The following is a 24,602-nucleotide window of genomic DNA, read 5'->3' on the forward strand; positions in this document are numbered from 1 at the left end:
ACAAAAGGAAATCTTGGGGTGGTACAAAAGGAAGTCTTGCCCTAATTTCAAAATAATAAATCCAACTGTCAACTTTACCCCACGCAAACTTCGAATATAAACTTTAGGGCAACTGTAACTTATATAAACAATAACATTTGCAAATTAGCGTTTTCACATTTGGAAACGATAACACATCTTGTTTGTCATTTCATCTTTCTGTATCATTTTGATGTATATCGAAATTAAACATCGCGTCTATAGATAGGCAGTTACAATAGATAACTTGAAATACTAATTGGTTTAATATTCACATTGCTAGATAGTTTCTTTCCCTTTAAATTTAACTCGCGAATGTGTTTATTGATGAAGGTAAGATGGCAGTGCAGACTTGCGTCTATGAATACATTGAAATGAAGTAATCTGAAGCAGTCTTTGGTAAACATTTAAACATGCTTTATGTTGAATCAAATATACACCTAACACAGAAATACCGTCTTTACAGACAGAAAGCATTAAATATGAAAATGGTGCAAGCGAGAAAACGTAAGACACGACTAGCTCAATTAACACACGCGCACAAAAAAAAAATCACTGTAGTTAGCTATAAAAATGTGTAGCTTTTCATAATCATTATTGATTTATACTTTTCACTAATTAGATCTTTATTCTCATTTTATTATTAAAACATTAAATGTGAAAAAGAAATAAAACTATAACAGTTACATTTATAGAATAAAAACTAAATAGTAAAGATCGACTGTATTTTCAAGAGAAAAAAATGACATTTTATTTAAAATTCGAAGGGAACTATTTGAAAACTACGTATGAACATGCCTTTATTACTGCTAGATATTGATTTTAAAACATGTAAATGTGCAACAGAAAAGTCTAGCTAAGTAGAAGGCACACATCACAACTATTGCTAGAGAAAAAAAATCCTCTTCGTTATAGTAATAACAAATTCAGTCAATGAACTGTCCATGCTAGGACATAACCTGGATCTTTTTTAAAACGGGGGCCACATTTTTCATTAATGTTTTACGTAGTGTTTTTGGTAGCGAAAGACTTTCAAACTTCGTATACTTATCTATTTTGTGTTATAGAACAGAAAAATATTTTTGTATTCGAATTTATTTCATGTAAAAAATTGTCTTATTTCGATAATTTCAACCAATCACTGACAAGTATTCAGTTGTTTACATTTACTCCTTTGGCTCACTAAGCGATGTAAAGCGTATTTAATCTCCATACCTTTGTTTTATTTGCTTTTTTCATTTTAAATTTGCTTTAACCCTAACCCTAACCCTAACCCTAGGGTTAGGGTGAGAGTTAGGGTTAGGGTTAATTGTTTCAGAATCGTTTGTTTATGTAGTCGGCACTTAATGTATATCGGTTGAATGGACGTCAGTGATTGGTTGAAATTACAGAAATACGACAACTTTAACATGGAATAATTTATGGATTTCTTTTTTTTTTAAGAAGACTAAGAGAAAAAGATGTTTTATATGACACAATCTACCAGTGTTCCAAGTTTCAAAGTGTTTCGTTAATGAAAAATGTGGCCCCCGTTTTAAAAAAGATCCCATAACCTTCTAGTCGGTTAGGACAGCAGTACTTATTTTACCGATGTCGGAAGAATGAATGATAGAAGTAAACTTGGGTGGGATTTGAACTCAAAACGTAAAGTGACATGACATTATGACGCTAGATGTTTTGCCAAGCGCTCTGCCGATTCTGCCATCGTCTAAGTATCTTGAAAGTGACACAAGTGTCCAGGCTTAATCTGAAAGCCATAATGTGACAGTACAAAACGAAAATAAGGTTATACTATAAATGCTATCTAAAAAAAAAGGTATTGTGGAATAGAGGAAAAAAGAATGAGCAGAGAATAACCTTAGTCTTCTTTCTTTTTATTGCTAATATCAAGAGGGGAACGTAACATAACCCAGTAAAGTAACAATAACACATAATAGGCGACATCCTCAGGTAATTAGACGGTCAATCCTGGCGGAAATGCACTAAAGTTAAAATCCTATCTGGTATTTTTCATTGTACAATCAAACAAGACACTAGTGACAACTGTAAATCTGGAAAATAGTTGTCCGTTTTATTTTTCACTCGATAACTCAGTGACTGATGTTGGTAGGAACATTCAACTGTGGAAAATGTCTCCAACAATTCTTATGTAAATATCCCAAATTTATAGCACTGTCCAATTCATATCAGCAAAGAAAGAAAATATTTCAAGAAAGAAAAACATTTATAAAATAAATACGTCAATTAACCAGACCGGTAAGGCTCACGAAGAAGATTATTAAAGAAAGCAGTGGACAGCAGAAGTAGTAGCCACTGGACAATTTGCCATCCTCTACATTTACATCATGCAAACTACAGATCAGAAATTAATCTCGCTAAATATCTAAGCCATCTCAGCTGTTCAGGTTATACGCTTCGTTTTAAATGGTAGCATATGTGCTTACATAGAATCACTACTCATCTTGAAATCAGGAAAAATGAAAAATTTTAGCTCAATCTCTCTTTCTTATTAATCTTATCTGCTGTCTTAACTACTTTCCATTCAACTCTTCTAACAATCAGGAGCTATTCTTGCACAGACATCTATCTCACTTTACCTATACTTGCTGGTTTTAACGCACACAACTTCATAGTTGTGACATCCAACAGTGGCACATAGAAACTCTATCTTTCTCATAGCTACATTTGACACACTGACACTCCAAATAATTGGTTTATCTCTTTCTCATACTTGTCGCCATCCTTTATTCCTCCTCCTATTCCTACTACTGTCCCATCAGATTGTCTAAACACAGCCTAATCAAAGCAACACATCTCACATATTCCTACTGCAAAACACTCCCTCTGAGCCAGTAAACCGCTCAGGGCTATACAAATTCTAGGCTGACTACTCTTGACAGCAAATGAGGTTCATGCACACCCTCCTGAGACAGCCGTCTTAATATGTTTCTCTAAGTTCTTCATATAACCATGCACTGCATCAGTGTACAAACTCAGAATACTGCATTCAACACTTAGATGATGCACCCAGTGCAGTCAACTGGAAGTCATTTAATGACACCACATGCAAATGTGAAAGAATTCCTCTGTGCTCTTGTCTCCCAAATTGCAGGAGAGCTTTCTAGGCCATTGCTTTGAGAATTTTGTTTTCTTTACGGGAGCATAAAAGAGGGATGTGACTTTTCCAGTACTTAGTACTCTCAACTAAACTGGTTCTATAAGTAGCACTCTTGCCACTATTTATGCTTTTAACACTACATTCACACAACAAAACTCCTCCTAAATTCTCCACCTCCATGCAAACAGTGAACACATGTGAAAACTTCTCTGATCACAGCAAATCAACAAGGTGATTGGTTCCAACAGTATCCTTTTCATTGCCCACAAATAGCATGCTCCAGAGATAGCTCATATCTTTGGCAAACTTTTCAATCTTTTTCTCCAATTTATGAAGACTTACTATCAACGTATCATGTTCCCACCCTACATCTTAAACATGTTAACCATCATTAATATAGCTATCTTCTTCATGTTGAATCATTTCTCCCTCTTCAGTAACCATCAATATAGCTTTAAAAAAGCCAGACTGCTGGGGAATTATTTCTCTAAGTCATACATCAATGATCTCTCATCTTTGACAACTTCAGTAAAATTGATGTTGTTCTTGACATCAATAACATTTTTAACAAAGCCTAACATGAGAACTTCTGAGCAAAGTAAGCTACCATTTCCTGTCACAATGCTCTATTGTGGCATGTTCTGGTAATAAACAATAGTTGACATGTCAGAACTGCATATCATCAGCTTTTCATTCTAGTTTTAATTATTTCACTTAGGTCACTAATGTTCTTGAGAAAAGCAGGAAAAGTCACATCCTTCTTTTATGCTCCCATAATGAAAACAAATTTCTCAAGGCAGCAGGAAACTACTATAGAATACATTTCCTGAGAAATAACAAAATCATCGCAAACAATATTCAAAAACAAACATTTAGTGTTGCAAAGGTGACCAGCCTTTTAGGCAGAAAAGGAGTAGAGGAAAAAGCAAATACAAAAACGATGATATCGAAAATATTTATTAATGTTATGGAGTTAATGGTAAAATATAGTTTGTACAGACATCATTTTATGCCAAACAACCTAGAGAAAATTTGTGAGAGAGAATTGTGATGTCGTAGGAGAGAAATGTGTCCACGTGGATGACGGCTCACTTGCATTTAATGAGGCTACAAGGAGAGAGACTTGGAGACGCCACTATGAAAGGTTGCTAAATGAAGAGAATGAATAGGAGAAAGAGAGTCTGTTGAATGTCGATCCAACAAAGAGACCAGCTATCCGAATTGACAGTACCTTGGTAGATAAAGCAATTAAGGGTATGAAGACAGAGAAAGCCCCCGGCCCATCAGGAATCACTGCAGAGATGCTAAAAATTTCTGGTGGTGTTGGCTATAGTCTAATCACCCATATAGTCAATCAGGTGATACATGAAAGAATCATACCCAATGACTGGTGTAGCAACACCATAGTCAACTGCTACAAAGGTAAAGGTGATGCATTAGGTACAAATAATTAGAGCTATCAAGTTATTGGATCAGGTAATGAAAATCATGGAGAGGGTCATAGTCCAACTAATTAGGGAGAGAGTCAGTTTAGACGAGATGCAGTTTGGGTTTGTGCCTGGGAAAAGCACCATTGATACTATATTTCTAGTAAGACAGCTGCAGGAGAAATACCTAGCCAAAGATAAACCTCTGTACCTAAGCTTTGTTGATATGGAGAAAGCCTTTGGCAGGGTCCCCCGATCCCTTATCTGGTGGTCAATAAGGAAACTAGGAATAGATGAATAGTTAGTGAGAGCTGCACAAGCCATGTACAAGGATGCTGTCAGTAAGGTGAGGCTTGGCAACGAGTACAGTGAAGAATTCCGGGTAGGGGTAGGGGTCCACCAAGGATCAGTCCTCAGCCCCCTCTTATTCATCATAGTCCTCCAGGCAATAACAGATTCAAGACAGGATGCCCCTAGGAGCGTCTCTATGCTGATGACCTTGCTCTAATTGCTGAATCACTATCAGAACTAGAGGAGAAGTTTCGAGTATGGAAGCAAGGGCTAGAATCGAAGGGCCTTAGAGTCAACCTAGCAAAAACCAAAATCTTAATAAGTAGGAAGGCAGACAAACCACAAATCCCTGTTCGATCTGTAGAAAAGGTGTAGGTAGAAACTCCATAAAATGTACCCAGTGTATGCTATGGATACATAAGAAGTGCAGCAATATCAAAGAAAGGCTAACTAGGAAGATAGTTTTTTTGTGTGGCAAATGCTCAGGAGCAATAAACACTGAAAATATGCAGACAACAGCTTCCGCCACATTCCAGGAAAAAAAAACTACAAGTAGTTGATAGCTTCCATTATCAAGGTGACCAAGTCAGTAGCAGGGGTGGGTGTGCTGTAAGTGTAGATGCTAGAATAAGAATAGCCTGGGCAAAGTTCAAAGAGCTCCTACCTCTGCTGGTGACAAAGGGCCTCTCGCTCAGAGTAAAAGGGAGACTGTATGACGCATGTGTACGAACAGCCATGCTACATGGCAGTGAAACAGGGGCCGTGACTGCTGAGGACATGCATAAGCTTGCAAGGAATGAAGCTAGTATGCTCCGATGGATGTGTAATGTCAGTGTGCATACACGATAGAGTGTAAGTGCCCTGAGAGAAAAGTTGGACTTAAGAAGCATCAGATGTGGTGTGCGAGAGAGACGACTGTGCTGGTCTGGTCATGTGTTGCGAATGGATGAGGACAGCTGTGTGTAAAAGTGTCACATTCTAGCAGTAAAAGGAACCTGTGCAAGAGGTAGACTCAGGAAGACCTGGGATGAGGTGGTGAAGCACAACCTTCGAACATTGGGCCTCACAGAGGTAATAACAAGTGACCGAGACCTTTGGAGATATGCTGTGCTTGAGAAGACCCGGCAAGCCAAGTGAGACTGTAACCGTGGCCTATGCCAGTGCAGAATAACTAGCCCATTTAAGAGTACCTTTCAATTATTGGGCAGTAAACTGCACTTGCGAAGACCTGTTGAGGCAAGTGAAATTGTTGTCATGGCCGATGACAGTACCACTTGATTGGTGTGATCATTGCCAGTACTGCCTGACTGGCTCCCATGCCAGTGGCACATAAAAAGCACCATTTGAGTGTGATCATTGTCAGTGTCACCTGACTGGCTCCTGTGCCGATGGCACGTAAAAAACACCATTCAAGCAAGGTCCTTGCCAGTGTCATCTAAGTGGCTCTTGTGTCAGGGGCACGTAAAAAGCACTATTTAAGCATGGTTGATGCCAGTACTGTCTGGCTGGCCCTCATGCCGGTGGTATGTAAAAAGCACCCACTACACTCGTGGAGTAGTTAGCATTAGGAAGGGCATCCAGCTGTAGAAACTCTGCTAGATCAGATTGGAGCCTGGTGCAGCCTTCTGTTTCGCCAGCCCTCTGTCATACCATCCAACCCATGCCAGCATGGAAAGCGGATGAATGATGAAAACAGGACAATGTTCTAGCTTTATATTTTGAATGTTTTTCTTATGAGTCCCTTGCAGGTTGTTTGCAACAAGTATGTATATTTGAAAGAATTGGTCAAGAAAAGAAGTTTAGAATAGAATTTGTTGTCTGATGGGCAGTGTAGAATTGGAAGAGAAAAGGGTCAGGAATGCTAAACCTATCTAATATCAGGAGTATTCTGTAAGGCTAGTCAAGGTCCACTTAGCAACAGATCAAAAGACCTGGCTCTAGGAAATACAATACATATTTTCTCTGGCTCTAGGAAATACAATACATATTTTCTGCTTTTATGATACTTTTATGTATGACAATAATGGATGAATATCTGGTCATAGTAGTTGACTTTCTCTAAGTGTATGCAGTATTTTCAGTATGATTGCATATGAACTACTCAAAAGTTATGAATATGGCATGTATGGTGAATTTGAAGAGACATACCTTAGGTGATAGTTTCAGTCACCCACTTAGTTGTTTCAGACAGATCAGTGAAAGAAGCACATTTGGCACTAAGGGCAGTCAATATAGAGTTAGCAAAGGGGATCCAAGAGGTAGTTGTTGTGAAGTATGATATGGAGTGAAATGTCTTGACAGTGATTAAATGATTGTAATGAGAACAGCAACTGAACAAATAAAGAAATCAAGAATGGAGAGTCAATGAATCAGTCACTGATAGGGAAAGAAAAGAAACTAATGTAGATAAATCAGGCTAGTATGGATATAGAAGTAGTAAAGCTACAACGGACTGGGTTAAAAGAAGTCACCAATGAAGAAACCTTCAGAAACAGATGATTTGAGATAGATACCTTAAATGCAAGATGAAATTTATTTAAACCACTGGTGGGTGAAGGAGTTGAGACAGCAAATGATTTTAAAGAATGTGACGAAAAAAAAAAAAATAAATAAACTGAATTAGAAACCTTTATTACTGACATCCAGAGGAAAGTAAATCCTACAGAAGCACAGACACAGAAATAGTTAAGAGATATGAGAAAACATTTGAAAGAGAATGAGTAGTTATGTGTGTCTAGTATATTAGAACCAGTGAGTGTGATTTGAGGGAGAAGAATTTGATATAATGAGAAATTGGTACGCTGAGAAAAGAAAATTGATCAGTAGAGCACTGATATGCTTGGAGGAGGAGGAGAAAAAAAACAAAGCTCATGGGTTGAAGCATACCACAGCATCCATTTCCCTCTAACTTGAGCCATTGTTTTTAAGTGAGTTTCTGAAAACCCAATGCATGCTGGAGGCATCATCATCATCATCGTTTAATGTCTGCCTTCCATGCTAGCATGGGCAAGGCAGTTTCACAAGAGCCGGCCAGGCAGAAGCCTGCACCAAACTTCAGTGACCGTTTTGGTAGGATTTTTACAGCTGGATGCCCTTCCTGAAACCAACCACTCAGCAGAGTGGACTTAGTGCTTTTTACATCCCCGATTAGGAATGAAGACAGAAATAGGTGCGCTACTGCAAAGGAAATACATGGTTACCCAACTTGAGGGAAGTGCAGGAGAAGGAGAGAGAGAGTGGGAGTCAGCAGGGTAGAGATGGTGGCAAAATGCCAGGCATACTCACAAGGGACAGGGAGCAGAATATAAATGGGATGGCTGAGTAAAGGAAAAGAGAAATATAGATGGTGGCAAGTGCCAGGGCATATCCTTGAGGTTCAAAACGCGATATAAGTGGCAGGATATTGCAAAGGAAGTGTGATTAAAGAGTGCGGGGTGGGGGTGGGGTGGGGTGGGTGCCAAAACCTGGGTGTATATAGTCAGGAGGCTACAGGATAGCAGTGATACAGAGAAGCAGGGCTGTGAGGACAGGATAGGGAGTGTATAAAGGAAATGTGAGGAAGAGATGTAGATTGGTTTGTTGGGGTAGGGTAAGTGAAAAGTTTTCTTGTTACATGTGGGTGGAACACACAGGTTGGGGGCTAACAGATACCAATAATACAGTGAGACAGGGCGTGTGGGTGGATCACATAGGTTGGGGTCTAGCGGAGAGCAATGATATAGTGGCACAGGGCCAAGAGGACAGGGTTGGAGAGTGGGAAGTAAGCATAGCACATGAAGTGGAAATGTGAGGAAGAGAAGAGATGTACAGACGTAGTTTGGTTTGTTGTGGTAGAGTATGTGAGACGTTTCCTTGTTAAGTGTGGGTGGGACACACAGCGATTCTAGACATCTCGGTCCATTGTCATTTCCTCTGTGAGGTCCAACATCCTGAGATCGGTCCTTACCACTCCATCCCATGTCTTCCTGGGTCTCCCTCTTCCACAAGCACCATCTACTTTTAGCGATCGGTACTTCTTTATGCAGCTATCCTCATTCATATACATCACATGTCCAAACCAACATAGTCTTCTCTCTTGTATGCTACATTTGATTTCTCTTGTGCCTAACTTTTCTCTCAATACATTTGCACTTTGCCATACATGTGCTCTGATGTTGCACATCCAACAGAGTATACTATCTCCATTTCTCTCCAGTCTATGCATATCTTCTGGATTCAGAGCCCATATCTCGCTACCAAGGAGTATAGCTGTTCGCACACAAGCATCATATAGTGTACCAATCATAAAATAAGGGGAAAACAAGATACAGGATTACATACTAACAAAAAGAGAAAGTGAAAATAATACCTAAGAGAAGCTGAGGTGAAATGAAATTAGCAGGACTGGATCAAGGCAGAGCTCCAGAAAATTAAAGAGCAGTTGGTAGGGGAGGGGTGAGTTTAGACAAACCATTACCAGGACATTTAAATCAGCTGAAGTTATGAAAGCATTAATGAAGAACAAAATAAATTCATCACCAAACAAATGTGTGTGTGTGTGTGTGCATGCATGCACGCACACGCCAGAGATCGAGAGAGGGTGATGATATGGAGCAGTTATAACTACTGAATGGAGTAAAGTAGAGAGATCTAAAAAACGAGATACCTATACTGAGGGTGTAGTATTTTGAAATAAAATTACAATAGCTAGAATGTTAAGGAGCCATCAAATGTATTAAGAAAACAATTATTTTTCACCACTGACACCTAATGATTGAACAATTTCAAACATCATGCTTTACAATCAGATAGAAAAATGAGGTTAACAGTCCAAAATACTTTTTACTGATAATAATAGTAATTGATTAATAAAAAAATTGGTACATATAAGAGAGAAGTTTCAAACAGTGATAGGCAGTTTTGGAATGAAGAATTGCATATAATGTTTATCAGAGTTTAATGAAAGAAATATAACAATACATAAATTCAAATGAAGAAGTAGATGATGAATGAATGAATGTATCTCACAAGTTCTGGAAAGCAAAACCCAATATCTTAGCAGTAAGAGATCCAAAAAGAGTAAATAGTAGGTTAATGATTCAAAATTTTCAATTAAGAATGCCAATGATTCAAAATATGCCATTCCAAGTAAAGGAACAAGAATCCAGAGAAATGTTCACAAAGGGAAGGTTTGCCAATCAGGCAAATGGATTTCATTTCAACAAACTCTCGCCCATGATCAAAAATGGTTTACTACTTTTCTTTCAAGTTACTACAAGCTTAGTTGTAAAAATTTGCCTTATAAACCAATACTTTAAACATATAACTGGTATGTCTCCCATTCAATATTAATATATAAGAATGAATTACCTGTATATATCGAAGAGCACTTCGTAAAATACTTAGATTGGAGTTCTTTTTGTCCTCTGAAGGAGGTATTTGGTTACGAAGACCATCGAAACATTCCTTCATGTGGGCCCTCCTGTTAAAAAGATAAGTAAAATAAATGATGCAATCAAAATGAAAATTAAGTACTGAATAATGGAACTAACAACTAAGAGGAACAGGCTGTTACTATTAAGACATTTAAGAGTATAAGAGAATTACAATTAAGAGAAAGAAAAAAATCTGGAGTTAATCAAAACTGAAAGTAAAGAAAAAATAAATTAATAAAAAGGAAAAAAGAAAACTATATGAAGTCCTAGTTTTAACATGAAGAAAGATATGATAACCCTAATGAACAACAACTAATGAAAAGAAAGTATACTTTTATTTGGCATAAAATTTGTTCTGAACATCTATCTATACAACTGTTCTTATGCCCGAGTCCAAGAATATCCCTTCACTTAAGACTACACCTAAAAACAAAGCCCTCTGATTAGATGACAAGTGTACACTTCATTGTGTCAACCATTGTGTATTACTAAGTACATCTTTTAATCACTGAGAAAATATAAAAAAAAGGGGAAAATTACTTCTGCAAGAGATACCAACACCACCTTTAAATAGCCTTATTTCCAAGAATTACATTGTTTTGAAACTACCTTGTCTGCCCACAAATCACCAGATTTATACCCAACTCTAGCCCACAATAAACAATCTTATCTCAACTTCACTTAATAACTTGTTTGAATCATCTAGAACATCATCAGAGTAACTATTGCATTTCAACTGCAACCAATTTTTCTATGGGCAAGGAAGCCACAACTAAATTATCAAACATATTCCTTATTAAAACAGTAGGTATGACTTGAAGGAAATCTGGGTGCTACTTTTAGCAGGTCAAGAAACTATCTGAAGACCCCTCCTCATTTACTCTTTTAGAAGAATAGTTTGCAATAACAGCATTATAACAGCTTAGATAGTTACAGCTGGTTTATGACAAGTCTTGCAAGGTTTTCAACAAACATCTGCAAAACTTAAGTTCTGAAAGATACTCATACACTATAATTAGTGATAAGGTTATCATAAAAGGCCAATTAGGTTAATGACATCAAAAACAAATTGCTGATTATTTGTACCATGATTACAATAAAACATAACACATAGCAACCATAAAGTGTTTAGTTAACATTGGTTACTAATAATCACTTGACTGACCACTTCTATGTCTTGTTTTTTATGTACATGGAACCTAAGTAAAAGTACTAACTGCTATATGCTTTAATTTTTTTTAGAGGAATTGCTTTATATTTTATATTGTTATATGAGAACAACAGCGTCACTAATTACAGGTTTATATATATATATATATATATAATATTTGTAAACAACCCTGAAGGCTGGATAAGTTACGGAGAAAGAGCAACTACAAGTCTTTTTTATACAATAATAACTATATAATACTAATAATATATATACTCTGATTAAAGTGACATTATCAAAACAATTGACTAACCATCAGATGCATGTGGAGCCATGATAGTGTTGATATATGGGTTTGATTCTAACCTGAGCCAGCTCATCATTTTTCAGTCAGTTGTTTAGATAATGTCACTTTAATCAGAGTAAATGTATTATTATTATTATTATGATATATTATTATATAGCTATTATTGTATAAAAAAGACTTGTGTAGTTGCTCTTTCTCCATAACTTGTCAAGCCTCTGTGTTTGTTTACAAATGTTATATGTAGTACTAGACAGTTAAGTATCTATACATAAAGTTTGACTGAAATTTATGAATGAGTCTTCTGGCTCAATTGGATGCGCATGGAGCCATGTTAGCGTTGATATGTGGGTTCAATTCTAGCCTGGGTTACCTCATCATTTTTCAGTCAATTGTTTAGATAATATTGCTTTAATTGGAGTATATATATAATTATATAGTTATTATTGTATATGTGTGTGTGTGTGTGTGTGTGTGTGTGTGTGTGTATATATATATATATATATATATATATATATATATATATATATATATATATATATATATATATATATATATATATATATATATATCGTCGTCGTTTAACGTCCGCTTTCCATGCTAGCATGGGTTGGACGATTTGACTGAGGACTGGTGAAACCAGATGGCTACACCAGGCTCCAATCTGATTTGGCAGAGTTTCTACAGCTGGATGCCCTTCCTAATGCCAACCACTCAGAGAGTGTAGTGGGTGCTTTTATGTGTCACCCGCACGAAGGCCAGTCAGGCGGTACTGGCAACGGCCACACTCATCTCGCTCGAAAAACCTCATGTGTCACCCGCACAAGAGCCAGTCCAGGGGCACCAGCAACGATCTCGCTCGAAAATCCTACGACGGCCCCGCAGAAGAGCCAGTTAAGTGGCACTGGCAACATATATATATATAAACAAAGTCAAACGCTAATTGAAGGCTCACTCAATACTACTAAGTATGAGTATAATATACATTTTTATTTTTAAAAAGGAAAAGTTCAGCAAGACCTGGTTCAGTCACCATCATCAATCAGTCTGACAAAGAAAACTTAGCTGGAACTTCAAACACTGTTAACCTTTTCCTTATAAAAATTATGCACATACATATATACATACATACATGCATGTATGTATGCATGCATAATTTTTATAAGCCTAGAAAACAAACTCATTACATCTTAGCTGTACTAACTAGACACTCCTAATTAAACATATTCTTATGCATATAGTACCATCTTTCACTCCTCGATTTCTTCTTTCACAAGGATATCATCGACATGTAACCAAGACACTTCATGCTAGATATTGAAAAGGCACTTTGAAAACATCTTCCACACTGGAGGAGGCTTTCAACCTGGTCCACTTCTACAGAATTAAAAAACACAAAGCCACTACACATACACCTAAACAAAACGGCATTAAATACCCTTTTCGGTTATGAACAAGTCACAGCTAAAACTTTCACAAACCTAACAAATGCTACACTTCACATTAACTACTGATTTCTCATGATGACCACACAGCTATAGCAGTCAAAACTGCATGCCAAAGGAGACATTTTCTCTTCAGAGCCAGAAACTAATGAACAGCTGCTGGTTATATGAGGCACAGTTGTTTGTCACACTAGAACACTGCTCATATATCTAAGACAGAGCAGCTGTTACATAGACAAACAATCAGGCTGCATTGACAAAAAAAAAAAGAAATCCACCCAACTATTCAGTAAACCTGCACTTAACACTTACACTCACTACTACTACTATTACTGTGAACCCACTGACATGGCTGTGAACTCTCATTCTTTCCTTTATTATTCCTACAAAGATTCCCACTCCTCCAGCCTAGGAACTGTCTCACAAACACACAAGCTAACCTGATCCCTTGATTCTCCTTCACTCGTCATCTCTACTTTGTCTTACACTATAGAATTCACCTGAACTTATATCTCTAGACCTGTAACATGCAGAAACATCTTCACCATGTCAAAAAATAAAAAAACAAAGAAAACAAAGAAAATACCATAATTACTATAGACTGGTACCCTTGGGGAAAATGTCTTATTCTGCTTGCTTTCATCTACTTCTAGCAAGATGCTCATTCTATCCCAAATACTTCCTCTACCATATGTATTTTCTACAAATTCACAGCACACTCAAAATGCAGCATAAATGCATTGCATACCTATGCTAATATAACACAATGCTGTACTTGAGAAGACCCACACACCACAACAGAATTGAGATCCTAAAACCAAGGTGCCACATAAAAAGCATTGATGCGGGTGCTGGTACCATATAAAAAGTACCAAGTACACTTTGTAGAGTGGTTGGCATTAGGAAGAACATCCAACTGTGGAAACCAAGCCAAAACAGACTATGGAACCTAGTGAAGCCACTGGCCTGTTCCTGTCAAGCTGTCCAATCCACACCAGCATGGAAAACAGATGTTAAATGCCGTTGTTGATGATGATGATGAAAGCCTTTGGAGCCACATCTAATCTCAAAGCCATACAATATGCAGACTTTACATAAGCTCAACTATATCCTCTATGGATGTTGTATTTTGCTGCAGTAGTTTTATATACTATAATCACAAGAACATAAACGTAATAAATCATCATCATTTAACATCTGCTTTCCATGCTGGCATGGGTTGAACAGTTTGACAGGTGCTGGCAAGGCTGGAAGCCACACCAAGTCCCACTATCTGTTTTGGCATGGTTTCTACAGCTGGATGCCCTTCCTAACACCAACAAATCACTTTACAGAGTGTACTGGCTGCTTTTTGCATGGCACCAGCACCAAAGAGTCACCAAGTACTTTGCAAGACAAAAAAAAACCCACCCAACTAGGAGTGGGGAGTAGTATTGAGGGATGTGTGGATTTGTGCCAGGAATAGGAAGGCTTTCATATAGATAGTAGAAGAATAAATAAGGAAAAGACAGTTCACATAGTAACCAACATGATTGTATAGTTAAGAAGCAAATTATATAAATAACTCTGGTATTTCCATCAAAAACCCGGACACATATCTGGAAAATTCTGGAATTATAGCACGATTATGTGAATAAAAAAGTTGAATATAGGGATAACAAATTTAAACCTGAGAATAATCATTGCACATTGTATGATCATAAGAGGAAGAATAAAATGTAGAATCAACCTCACTAATCTCAATAATGACAATGAAACCCAGTAGAATTAGATTATATAAAAGAAATGTCATATGGTTTAACACATCCTTTGAAATTCAGATGAACTTGGATATCCCAGGAATATTTTTACAGCATTGGAAATGCTTTTTCCCTATTCTGGTAGATATAGAAAGATACTTAATTGACATGCCATAAAATTTGCATACTCCACTACACCTAATCTAGTAGATAATACAACAGCAATTAACAGAAGGAAATTAAATAACATTAGTAATAAAATGTACCTTTAATCAGTCAGGTAGCAAATACCAATCTATGTCTACTACAAATATTACATCTTTATCTGGATTAAATGAAGATAATAATACTGCAGTATCTCCTCATAGTAACAACTTGAAGACCAATGAAATTATTTATAAGGCCCTTTCTGGTAACATAAACTCAATAATATGTGTAACAGTAGTAATGTCTTAGGAATAATTTAATATATAAATGCTCTTTTAAAACACCTATTAAAGTTCATTATTTCACAGGTGTGAAAATTCATCAGCTTGTGTACGAGGATTATTGGAGGACAATTAATGTCATTGCTGATGTTGTTAGTCTGTCATATGGATCTGTACAGGCATTCCTAACATCTGAATTGAACATGCAGCATGTCTTTGCCAAGTTTGCTCCCCACCTGCTGATCACTGAACAGAAAGAATATTGTGTTGAAGTCTGTCAAGGTCTCTGTTAGCATGTCACTGAGCTCTCCTTGTTTGCAAGTTTTTTGCCAAAAACAACATGGTATCACTTCTACACTTGCTCTATTCACCAAATTTAGCACCAGCAGACTTCCATCTCTTCCTCAAGATGAAAATGCAGCTCAAAGGTCACCATTTTAACACCGTTGTTGAGATCAAGACTCCAGATAAAACCCTCTCCTAATGTTATCATGTCGTCTTGGAACATACTATGCCACATTTTCCTTGGCTTTCCACTTGTTCTCTTTCCTCCTCCTTGTGTACACTCTGTCACATACATATACTTAAGAAACAAGATGTTCTCATCAGACCTCACATTAACATCCTTGATACCCTCTTAGAAAACAAACACAAAAAGATGGAGACACTGATGTGAGTGAGAGATGTTCCCCTGGCTTTACAGATCCCCAAGAGAACAAAGATGAAACCATGAATGAGAGACCTGTCAGGGAAAGAGACACCAGCACTAATGGCAATACCACCACCAATGTGAAGAGCTGAAGAGACTAAAGAGCAAAAGAAAATGAAGAAAAAAAGAAAACAAAAGCCTCTGAAAACAAACAGGAACAAAACGATGATGATACAAATAAAAAAAGAAAAAAAAACAGGTCCCAGGAAGAACAACCAAGGAAAGAAATAAGTTAAGACTGCCCATATGCAAAGGGCTCAATAGTAAAAGAAAACTACTGGGACAAGAAAGTCTCTGGACAATAGAAATGAAAAAAGAGAGATCACACACAAGTGTGTAAATTGTATTTGTGTGGTGTCTGCTGATATGGAGATGATGGTGCAAACTGCTGTTTCACAGACCCAAAACTATGTCACAGCTGTATGAGGCAGGGCAAAAACTTCCATCCAAAGGGACCAAAAGATAAACAAAGACCCCAAAGAGGAAAAGGTCATGCACCACCTGCACCAAGACTAAAATACGCAGATGTAGTGTGTACTCTTCCAACAACCAGTTCTATCCAGATGCAGTCATAATGGCTGCAGTTAAGTAGCAATCTTTTTTATGCATGGCATAAAGAACGTGCAGCAACAGACTTAGGTGCATCAAATTTAGAGTGGGAGCCACCCCCACCAACATATAAGACTACCACTGACATCAACACAGATGTCACACTGATACTCTCACTAAATATTAGTGGACTGTTACAATACAGTAACAGAACCAAAATTCCTGTCCTGAAAGACCTTGTAGCATGCAATCAAGCTTTATGCATAGCACCCACTAAAATGCATTTAAAACTGGATATCGCAGATGCAGAGATACACATACCAAAGTATGTTATATTGTGTAACAAACAGAAAAGACAGGAGTCATGGTGGAGTTGCAATGTACATCCACGAAGACCTCATGCCCCAGGTCCTTTTATCATATTCAAACTCGGTGTGTGATGTACTAATTGTACATATAAGACAACTCAATATAGTTATTTGTATTATTTATTGCCTACTAAGTGCTCCAAATCACAGTGCATTTGAAGACTGCCTTGCAAAAATATAAACAGTCTTAACCAAATTAGAATAACACATCAGTATACTTCACATAGGAGACTTCAACCTGCCCAGTGTAGGATGGCTTGAGGGCCTTTTCCTCTCAACAATGATGCGGTGCAAACAAAGACAGGTGGAATCCCTGTTCAACCTCACTGACACATTATACATGGAGCAAGTAGTACTCCAACCAACCAGGGAAAACAATATAATTGATCTCTGCTTCACAAACAATACAGCACTCATCCATAATGTAAAAGTGACACTAACAGTAAGCTCAGATTACAATATAATGACCATATGTGGACTACAAGAATTCACAGACATGCAGCCTATGAGAAGCACCTAAAATTTATCCAATCTGAACTTCCATAAAACAGACTGGAAATTGATTGGAAAGGGATCTTCAAACAGGATTGGCCTCAATGTCTCCCCACACTTGACATTGACATGAAACTTAAATCCCACCTGCAAACAACAGTGCTGAAGATTGAAGGAAATCTGTAGTACTCTCACAGAAAAGAGAGAGCAGGCAAAGAAGCCTGGGTTATAGAAAATATAAAAATTAAACCCTAAAGCCTTCTTTAAGTTTGCCAAAAGAAACTGCCTTAGTGTGTTGCAGAGTAGGATCATTGCTCCAAAAAGATGACTCCTTCACAGGAAACCCAATGAGGATGAGTGAAACACTGAATGAACAATTCAAAAGTATTTTCATCCTTACAGCACATGCAAGTTAGCAAAACTGTAGAGTTCTTTACCACCATAGTTATAAAGAGAGAGGCAGTAACAATTGATTACACTGATATAAAAGAATACTGGCAATAGGCAAGATAAACCTAAACTCAACTACTGGCCTTGATGGTTTCCCAGCAATCCTTCTAAAATCATATAAACACACCCAAGCAAAACCACAGCAGTCTCTCTTCCAGACAAGTTGAAGGAAGGAACATGTTTATTCATAAAAGAGGTAGTAGAGTGGATGCCAAAAACTATAGGACTATCTCTCTAACCTTGCATATCAGCAAAATCATGGAACAAATAGTCCATATTCTTTGAAGAAAATGACTTCTTTTACAACAATATGACCGTGTGTGAAAAAACAGCTGCTTAACCACTCAAATGTGGATGTGATATATCTTGACTTTGCAAAGGCCTATCATGGAATATATCACAACTACCTCAGCATAGTTGGAAAACTTGAAAAGTGGCTACAAGACATTTTAAAAAATAGAAGTCAGGTAGTGGTGGGCAATGGAGCCACTTCCAAGGAAACACAAATAGTGAGTGAGGCCCACAGGACACTGTCTTGAGGCCGCTACTATTCATAGTGGTCCTCTCCAATATACCCTCATCCATACAGAGCCATTCTCACAAGTTATGCAGATGACACAAAAGTCTCAGAAGTAATACAAAACCCTGAAGATGGCATGCACCTGCAACAAACGTTAGATGCAATATAGAAGCGAGGTGACAACCAATAACATGCTGTTAAATGCTGGAAAGTTTCAAGCCCTGCACTAACAGCAGACAAAGTTAAATGCAATGCAAAGAACTCTGGACCTAGAAAGATTGCAGTTCCAGAATCACAATCAGTGCATGACCTGGTTACTGACAGTTGGCAATGAAATGCAGGCAGCTAGCTAGATGGATTATTAGTACTTTCAGAACAAGGGAGTAAGAAACCATAACAATCTTCTTTCTCTAGACAACTTTTGTCCTAAGCCCTCTTGACTATTGTTCCTATGGTTACCACACTGCATATGCAAATATGTAATCTACCATTTGAATTTCTACTTGGCAAACATTGCATGTTTAAATATCCTTATGACTTCTAGTAAAGTTTATGTTTCATTCTCTTTTATTTTCAGTTAATATTCTTCATTTATTCATTATTGTTTTTTGATATAAAATGCACATTCTATTAACAACTACTTTGCACTATTTCATCTTATAGCTGTCTGCTTTAAATTTTACATTTTCAACTGTTGCATGTTTTACCAGTATCTACTAAGGACTAATATTTCATTGCTTGGCATATATATATACATGTGTGCCCCATTCAAATTTCTTACCTCATAACTTCCAGAAAAAAGCATATTTTTTAATGAAATTTTCTAAAAAATATGCTTCAGATGGTGTAGATTCTGATTATATTGAAATTTGTTGTTAAAAACACTTTTCCATGGACAGGGAAGGGGTTTTTGGAAAACTCACACAAGTCAGCTTTGTTTCCACATAACTTTCAGAAAAGTAGGTATTTTTAATGAAATTTTCTACAAATACCTTTCAGAGTGTGTAGATTACAATTATATCAGAATTTGATATCAAAAAAATTAAAAAATTGCTCACAGACGTACATACTGACACACATCACATACACCTATAAAATGAAACCTGAAATTTCAAAAACAAATTGTGATGTACATCAGTATGTATGTGTGTTTGCTCAACATTTTCCTTTTCACAGTAAATTCCAAAATAATTGTAATTTACATATTCTGAGAGGCATTTATAGAAAATTTCATTTTTACAAATACCCATTAACAGAATAGTGCTCATATAAATTTGAACTGCAAATTCTTCATCCAGGAGTAGTCCCAGTGTCAAAAGTGGCTATTAGAGAACTTCAAGGAGAGCCGATTTTCTTAGTATTCAGTATTTTTTATACTCTATATAAATATATTTATATACATGTAGGTATATGTATATATGTAAAGCCTAATTGTGTTTATCTGCATGTAAATTTTAACTATATATAATATATATACCTTTTTAATTTGTTTATGGGAAACTTTTTGAATAAGCAAAGCTCCTATTCCATTATACCAGCTACAGTCTATAGATGCTGACTGATGAACCAGTTTTTTGGGGTTGCATCAAGCTGTACATATATAATGTAGGATAAATATAGTAATAATAAATATAATGCTTTGATGGAATTTATAAATATTCTAATGCATCACTACGCACATTTCCATATGTGATTCGTGGAAATGTGTAACGATGTATTAAAATATCTATAAGCTCTATCCTTGGATTGTTATCTCATATTCATATAACTGTGTGAGAGATTGCAGAGAGGTGAAATGTATCATACACAACAATTATAAAAATGGATTGTCTACAATAACATCAATTGAAAACAATCATGGTCCAAGTGTAATGAACCAGCACAAACAATATTGAAAGTTGAATCGTATCAAAAAAAAAAAAAAGGTCATGCTGTCAATTTGGTGGGATTACAAAGGTGTTGTGTATTTTGAGCTGCTTCCAAGGAACCAAATGATCAATTCAGATGTTACTGTCAACAACTAATGAAACTGGAGGAAGCAATCAAAGAAAAATGGCCAGAATTGGCAAATCGTAAAGGCATCGTGTTCCACCATGACCACGCTAGACCACACATATCTTTGCTAACTCGTGAAAAATTATTGGAGCTTGGTTGGGAAGTGACATCATATCCACAATATAGCCCTGACCTTGCACCATCAGATTACCATTTACTTCGAAGTTTGCAAAATTCTTTGAATAAAACTTTCAATAATGATGACGACCTGAAATCGCACTTGCTTCAGTTTTTGGCTGATAAGGACCAGAAGTTCTGAGCACGGAATCATGAAGTTGATAGAACGATGGCAAAAAGTCATCAAACAAAATGGAAAATATATAATTGATTAAAGTACATTCTTTGCATGAAAAAAAAATGACTTTTATTTCACACTAAAAAACCGAAATTACTTTCTTCCCAACAAAAAATATATATATATACATACACCATAAAACCTCATAAAACTAGAAAGACTTCAATTAATATCCTAGCATAATAAAACTACCAATGAAGCAATCATGTAATATCAATATATACAATAAAACTAAGAACAAAACCACCATATACCAACCTAATGAGAATGAAGGACAACTCAAAATAACAAGATCGAAGATAAAAAAGATTCACAGACAACAAGTATATGAAATATATATTCCCATCCTCAGCTGCCTAATAAATATCATTATGGTTTCAACACCTGGTCAGTACCTCTCAAACTGGCAGTATCAACAGCATGAAAAACATAAAAATTGCCCGGGAATAAGCAGACAAGCAGGAATGAAACAGTACATGTCCACTACATACATGTGTATATGTGTATGTGTACATACACACACATATATACATATTTTTATACACCCATAGTTATATGCACACACATTTACATACGCATAAATGCAGATTATATATACACACATGCACAGATATGTATTTGCATGTATATGTATGCATATACATGTAAGTATATATATATGTATATACATCTCTCTCTCTCTCATGGTGTCAAAGCCTGAAGTAATTATTGGGTTAATGGATTTGCATAAAACTGAACTAACTTCATTTTGACGATATATAAAATGTAACATCAAATGCATTTCAAGTGTTTGTATGAAGCAAGATCACATACAAGAATTTTTTCTTCAGCAAACAAAATCTTAGCACATTTTTGATTTTTGTTTTAACCCCTATTCCAGCCTTTCTTACTTACCCAACAATCATATCAAAATCTCAAAACTATGGGATAATGCATGATTATTTTTTTTTTAATGTGAATACATAAGCATTACATTTGACAGATTAATCTGAAAGCTAAAGGATTAAGTATTTACTGTTTTTATTGCTAATTTATGTTTCAGTCACCAGATTAATCATTTCAAAAATATTTTCCTAAATTCTTCATTATTTTCAAAACTAATTGAAATGAAGGCAGTGTCTTTTAATGGTAATGAAAGGGTTAAAAGTCCCAAAGGCACAGCTCTCGCCTTTTAAGATTAAATGTCAATAGGTTAGGGACCTAAAGTGCAGCCTGATGATTATGTATATTATATATCAGTGGTCTAATTAAAAATATAGGGTTTGATACTATAAATTGACCTGTCAGAATTGGACTTGAAGATCTTTGTACCTATTTCACAGCCTTGATTTTACCAAGGAAATAATACATATCAAAATGAAACAGAATTATAATCTTTGAAACACCTATTATTTATAAGTACCCAAATATTTGTGTTTTGTATGATAGGATTATACTAATGTGAAAGACGTTGGCATAAAAAGGAAAGTGAGCCAATTCATAATAAAATGGAAGCAAAAAAGTGAAGTGCTTAATTTCTGAATATATACAGATACTTTTTCTATCGCAGACAAGTAAAATAAAAAGACTAAAAAGAGATATTTCAGAGGTTGGTTCCTTGGAAGATATTACAAAATAAATAAAAATAATATTAATGACAAAATTATAAAATAAATTTTTAAATTATTATAAAACAAAATTAGATTTCATGTACACATAAATTCAGATATTACCTATTTTTTTCCAATTTGTTGTGAACCTCACGTGTTCCGGCCCTGAAATTAACAGTAGCAAATTAAGTAAAAGAAATATTTTTATAAAACATTAAATAAATAAATAAATAAATAAATAAATAGCTGAGTAATAAAAAAAAAAAGAATCCCCCACAAAAAATATATAAATAAAATTGTAATTAGTCATTATGAGCTACATGTTTAACATTTGAGCAGAGGAAATATTAAACTAATTCAACAAGAGGATTTATTTACATAATGTAAACAGATTAGTCATTAATGCTTCATGCAATAAACATTGGCTACATACAAAAAATTCAGTGTTTCTAAAAGATAGTTACTAAACCAAAGAAGTTATCTATACAACCAAAGAATCTTTTCTATCAAGATGTCAACTCTAAGTATATATGGTTTATAACAGAATTTAGTTGATACCAGAATCTCTCAGAAACTATATAAGATACATATTTCAAGATGGCTTAGTTTCAGTTAACGGTCTACTAATAATGTTAATTATCTGTATTAATATAATCATGAATCACATGATCTATTAAATCTTTAATTGTTAGTAGAACTAATTAGGGAAATAAAACAATGAGTAAACAAATAACATCTCAAAAGGTTTGCTAGGATTTCTTTTGCTTCAGAATGAAACTCTTTTTGAGAAGTGAGAAAATTGATATTTGACCTTTATGATAGAAACCATCAGAAACTAATATACAGGGTAGGGCAGAGAGGATGGATGTTTTTAAAATGGCTATTACTCAGCCCCAGGGGGAGGGACATATGCTAAACAGGTACCATTCGGTCAGTGATATCTTAGCATTTCTTTTTCTTTTCAGGTGAAGCCATGACATTATGGACAATAGAGCATCACATGTTTGTCTACTACAGTTACATGAAGAATAACGAGGCTGTCATAGCAGTTCAGCGTGAGTTTTGGTACCACTTCAACATTCACCGAAATCAGGCTGTTCCCACCCGTAACACAATCTTACGTTGGGTGAATGCACTTCATACACGAGGTACACTTATGAATATGAGACTGGTTGAGGTACCACATATGGTGCAAACTCCGGAAAATGTAGAACATGTCAGACAAGTTTTGATACAGAGTCCAAATCGCTCTGCTTGGAGGCATTCCACTGAACTTGGCATTGGTAATCAATCAGTAAGGCATATTTTGCATGAAGACCTGAATTTCCACCCATGCAAATTGGTCATTGGGCAACAGTTGAAACCATGGGACTATGCACAGTGGCTTAACTTCACACATCAGATGAAAGCAATTTTTGAGGCAAATGACAACTTCATTTTGCTAATGAGTGATGAAGCTCATTTTCATTTCAGTGGCATGGTGAATCAACAGAACTGTCGTTATTGGGCTCTTGAAAATCTGAGAGAACTATGCGAAAGACCACTGCGCAGCCCAAAAGTGATGGTCTGGTGTACAGTTGGAAAAGCTGTCGTCGTTAGTCCTTACTTTTTTGAAAACAATAATGGAAATGCTGTTTCTGTGAACTCTGAGAGTTACATTGAGATGATAAACAACTTCTTTGTGCCTGAATTATGAAAACATATGATAACAAAAGGATTAAGAGTAAACATGTTTGTGGAACACCCAGCCACTCACATGCTTATTCAATAAGCAGGTAGTTCAGCTGATCAAACAACTGAATACTTAGTCATTGAAACCAATGGAGATCCATTACTGTATGCATAGTGTGACTGCATAATTCAACTAGATAAATCTACATATTTGAAGGAAGCTATTTGTGTGGAAGACACCCAAATCAACAAAGCAATGCTGGAGAGAGTGGAGGCCAATTTCCAAGAACGCATTCAGAAATGCACCAATGAAAATGGACCCCACATGATGGATGTTGTTTTCCACACTTGATTATGACAAATGCTAATTCAATGCAAACACATTGATGTCAATAAAATTTGTTGGAGGCTAAAATTAATGATCTTGTGAATTTTTCAAAAATGTCCGTCCTCTCTGTCCCGACTTGTATTACCAAGTTTTCATTTCTCAGCCTATTAACCAGGTTACAATTTTATTCATCATCAAAATCATTGTCATCATCATTATTATTCACAAATACATTAGAGCAG

The 24,602-nt window shown here is 36.0% G+C and overlaps 1 protein-coding gene across 5 annotated transcripts in view; it reads right to left on the bottom strand.

Annotated features, from left to right (window-relative positions):
• Positions 1-24,602, bottom strand: part of LOC106867929 (myosin-G heavy chain) — a 116,350-nt gene that overhangs the window by 48,780 nt on the left and 42,968 nt on the right. For 4 of the 5 annotated variants that reach the window (XM_052968404.1, XM_052968413.1, XM_052968403.1 and 1 more), the window contains exons 3-4: positions 22,485-22,526; positions 10,204-10,315 (exon numbers count right to left, since the gene is read on the bottom strand). In XM_052968404.1, the coding sequence (XP_052824364.1) occupies positions 10,204-10,315; positions 22,485-22,526 (154 nt within the window). The remainder of the gene's footprint in view (positions 1-10,203; positions 10,316-22,484; positions 22,527-24,602) is intronic. The other variant, XM_052968406.1, reaches the window with a different exon arrangement.

This window comes from Octopus bimaculoides, chromosome 1 (assembly GCF_001194135.2).
Source record: "Octopus bimaculoides isolate UCB-OBI-ISO-001 chromosome 1, ASM119413v2, whole genome shotgun sequence".
Classification (NCBI taxonomy): Eukaryota; Metazoa; Mollusca; class Cephalopoda; order Octopoda; family Octopodidae; genus Octopus; species Octopus bimaculoides.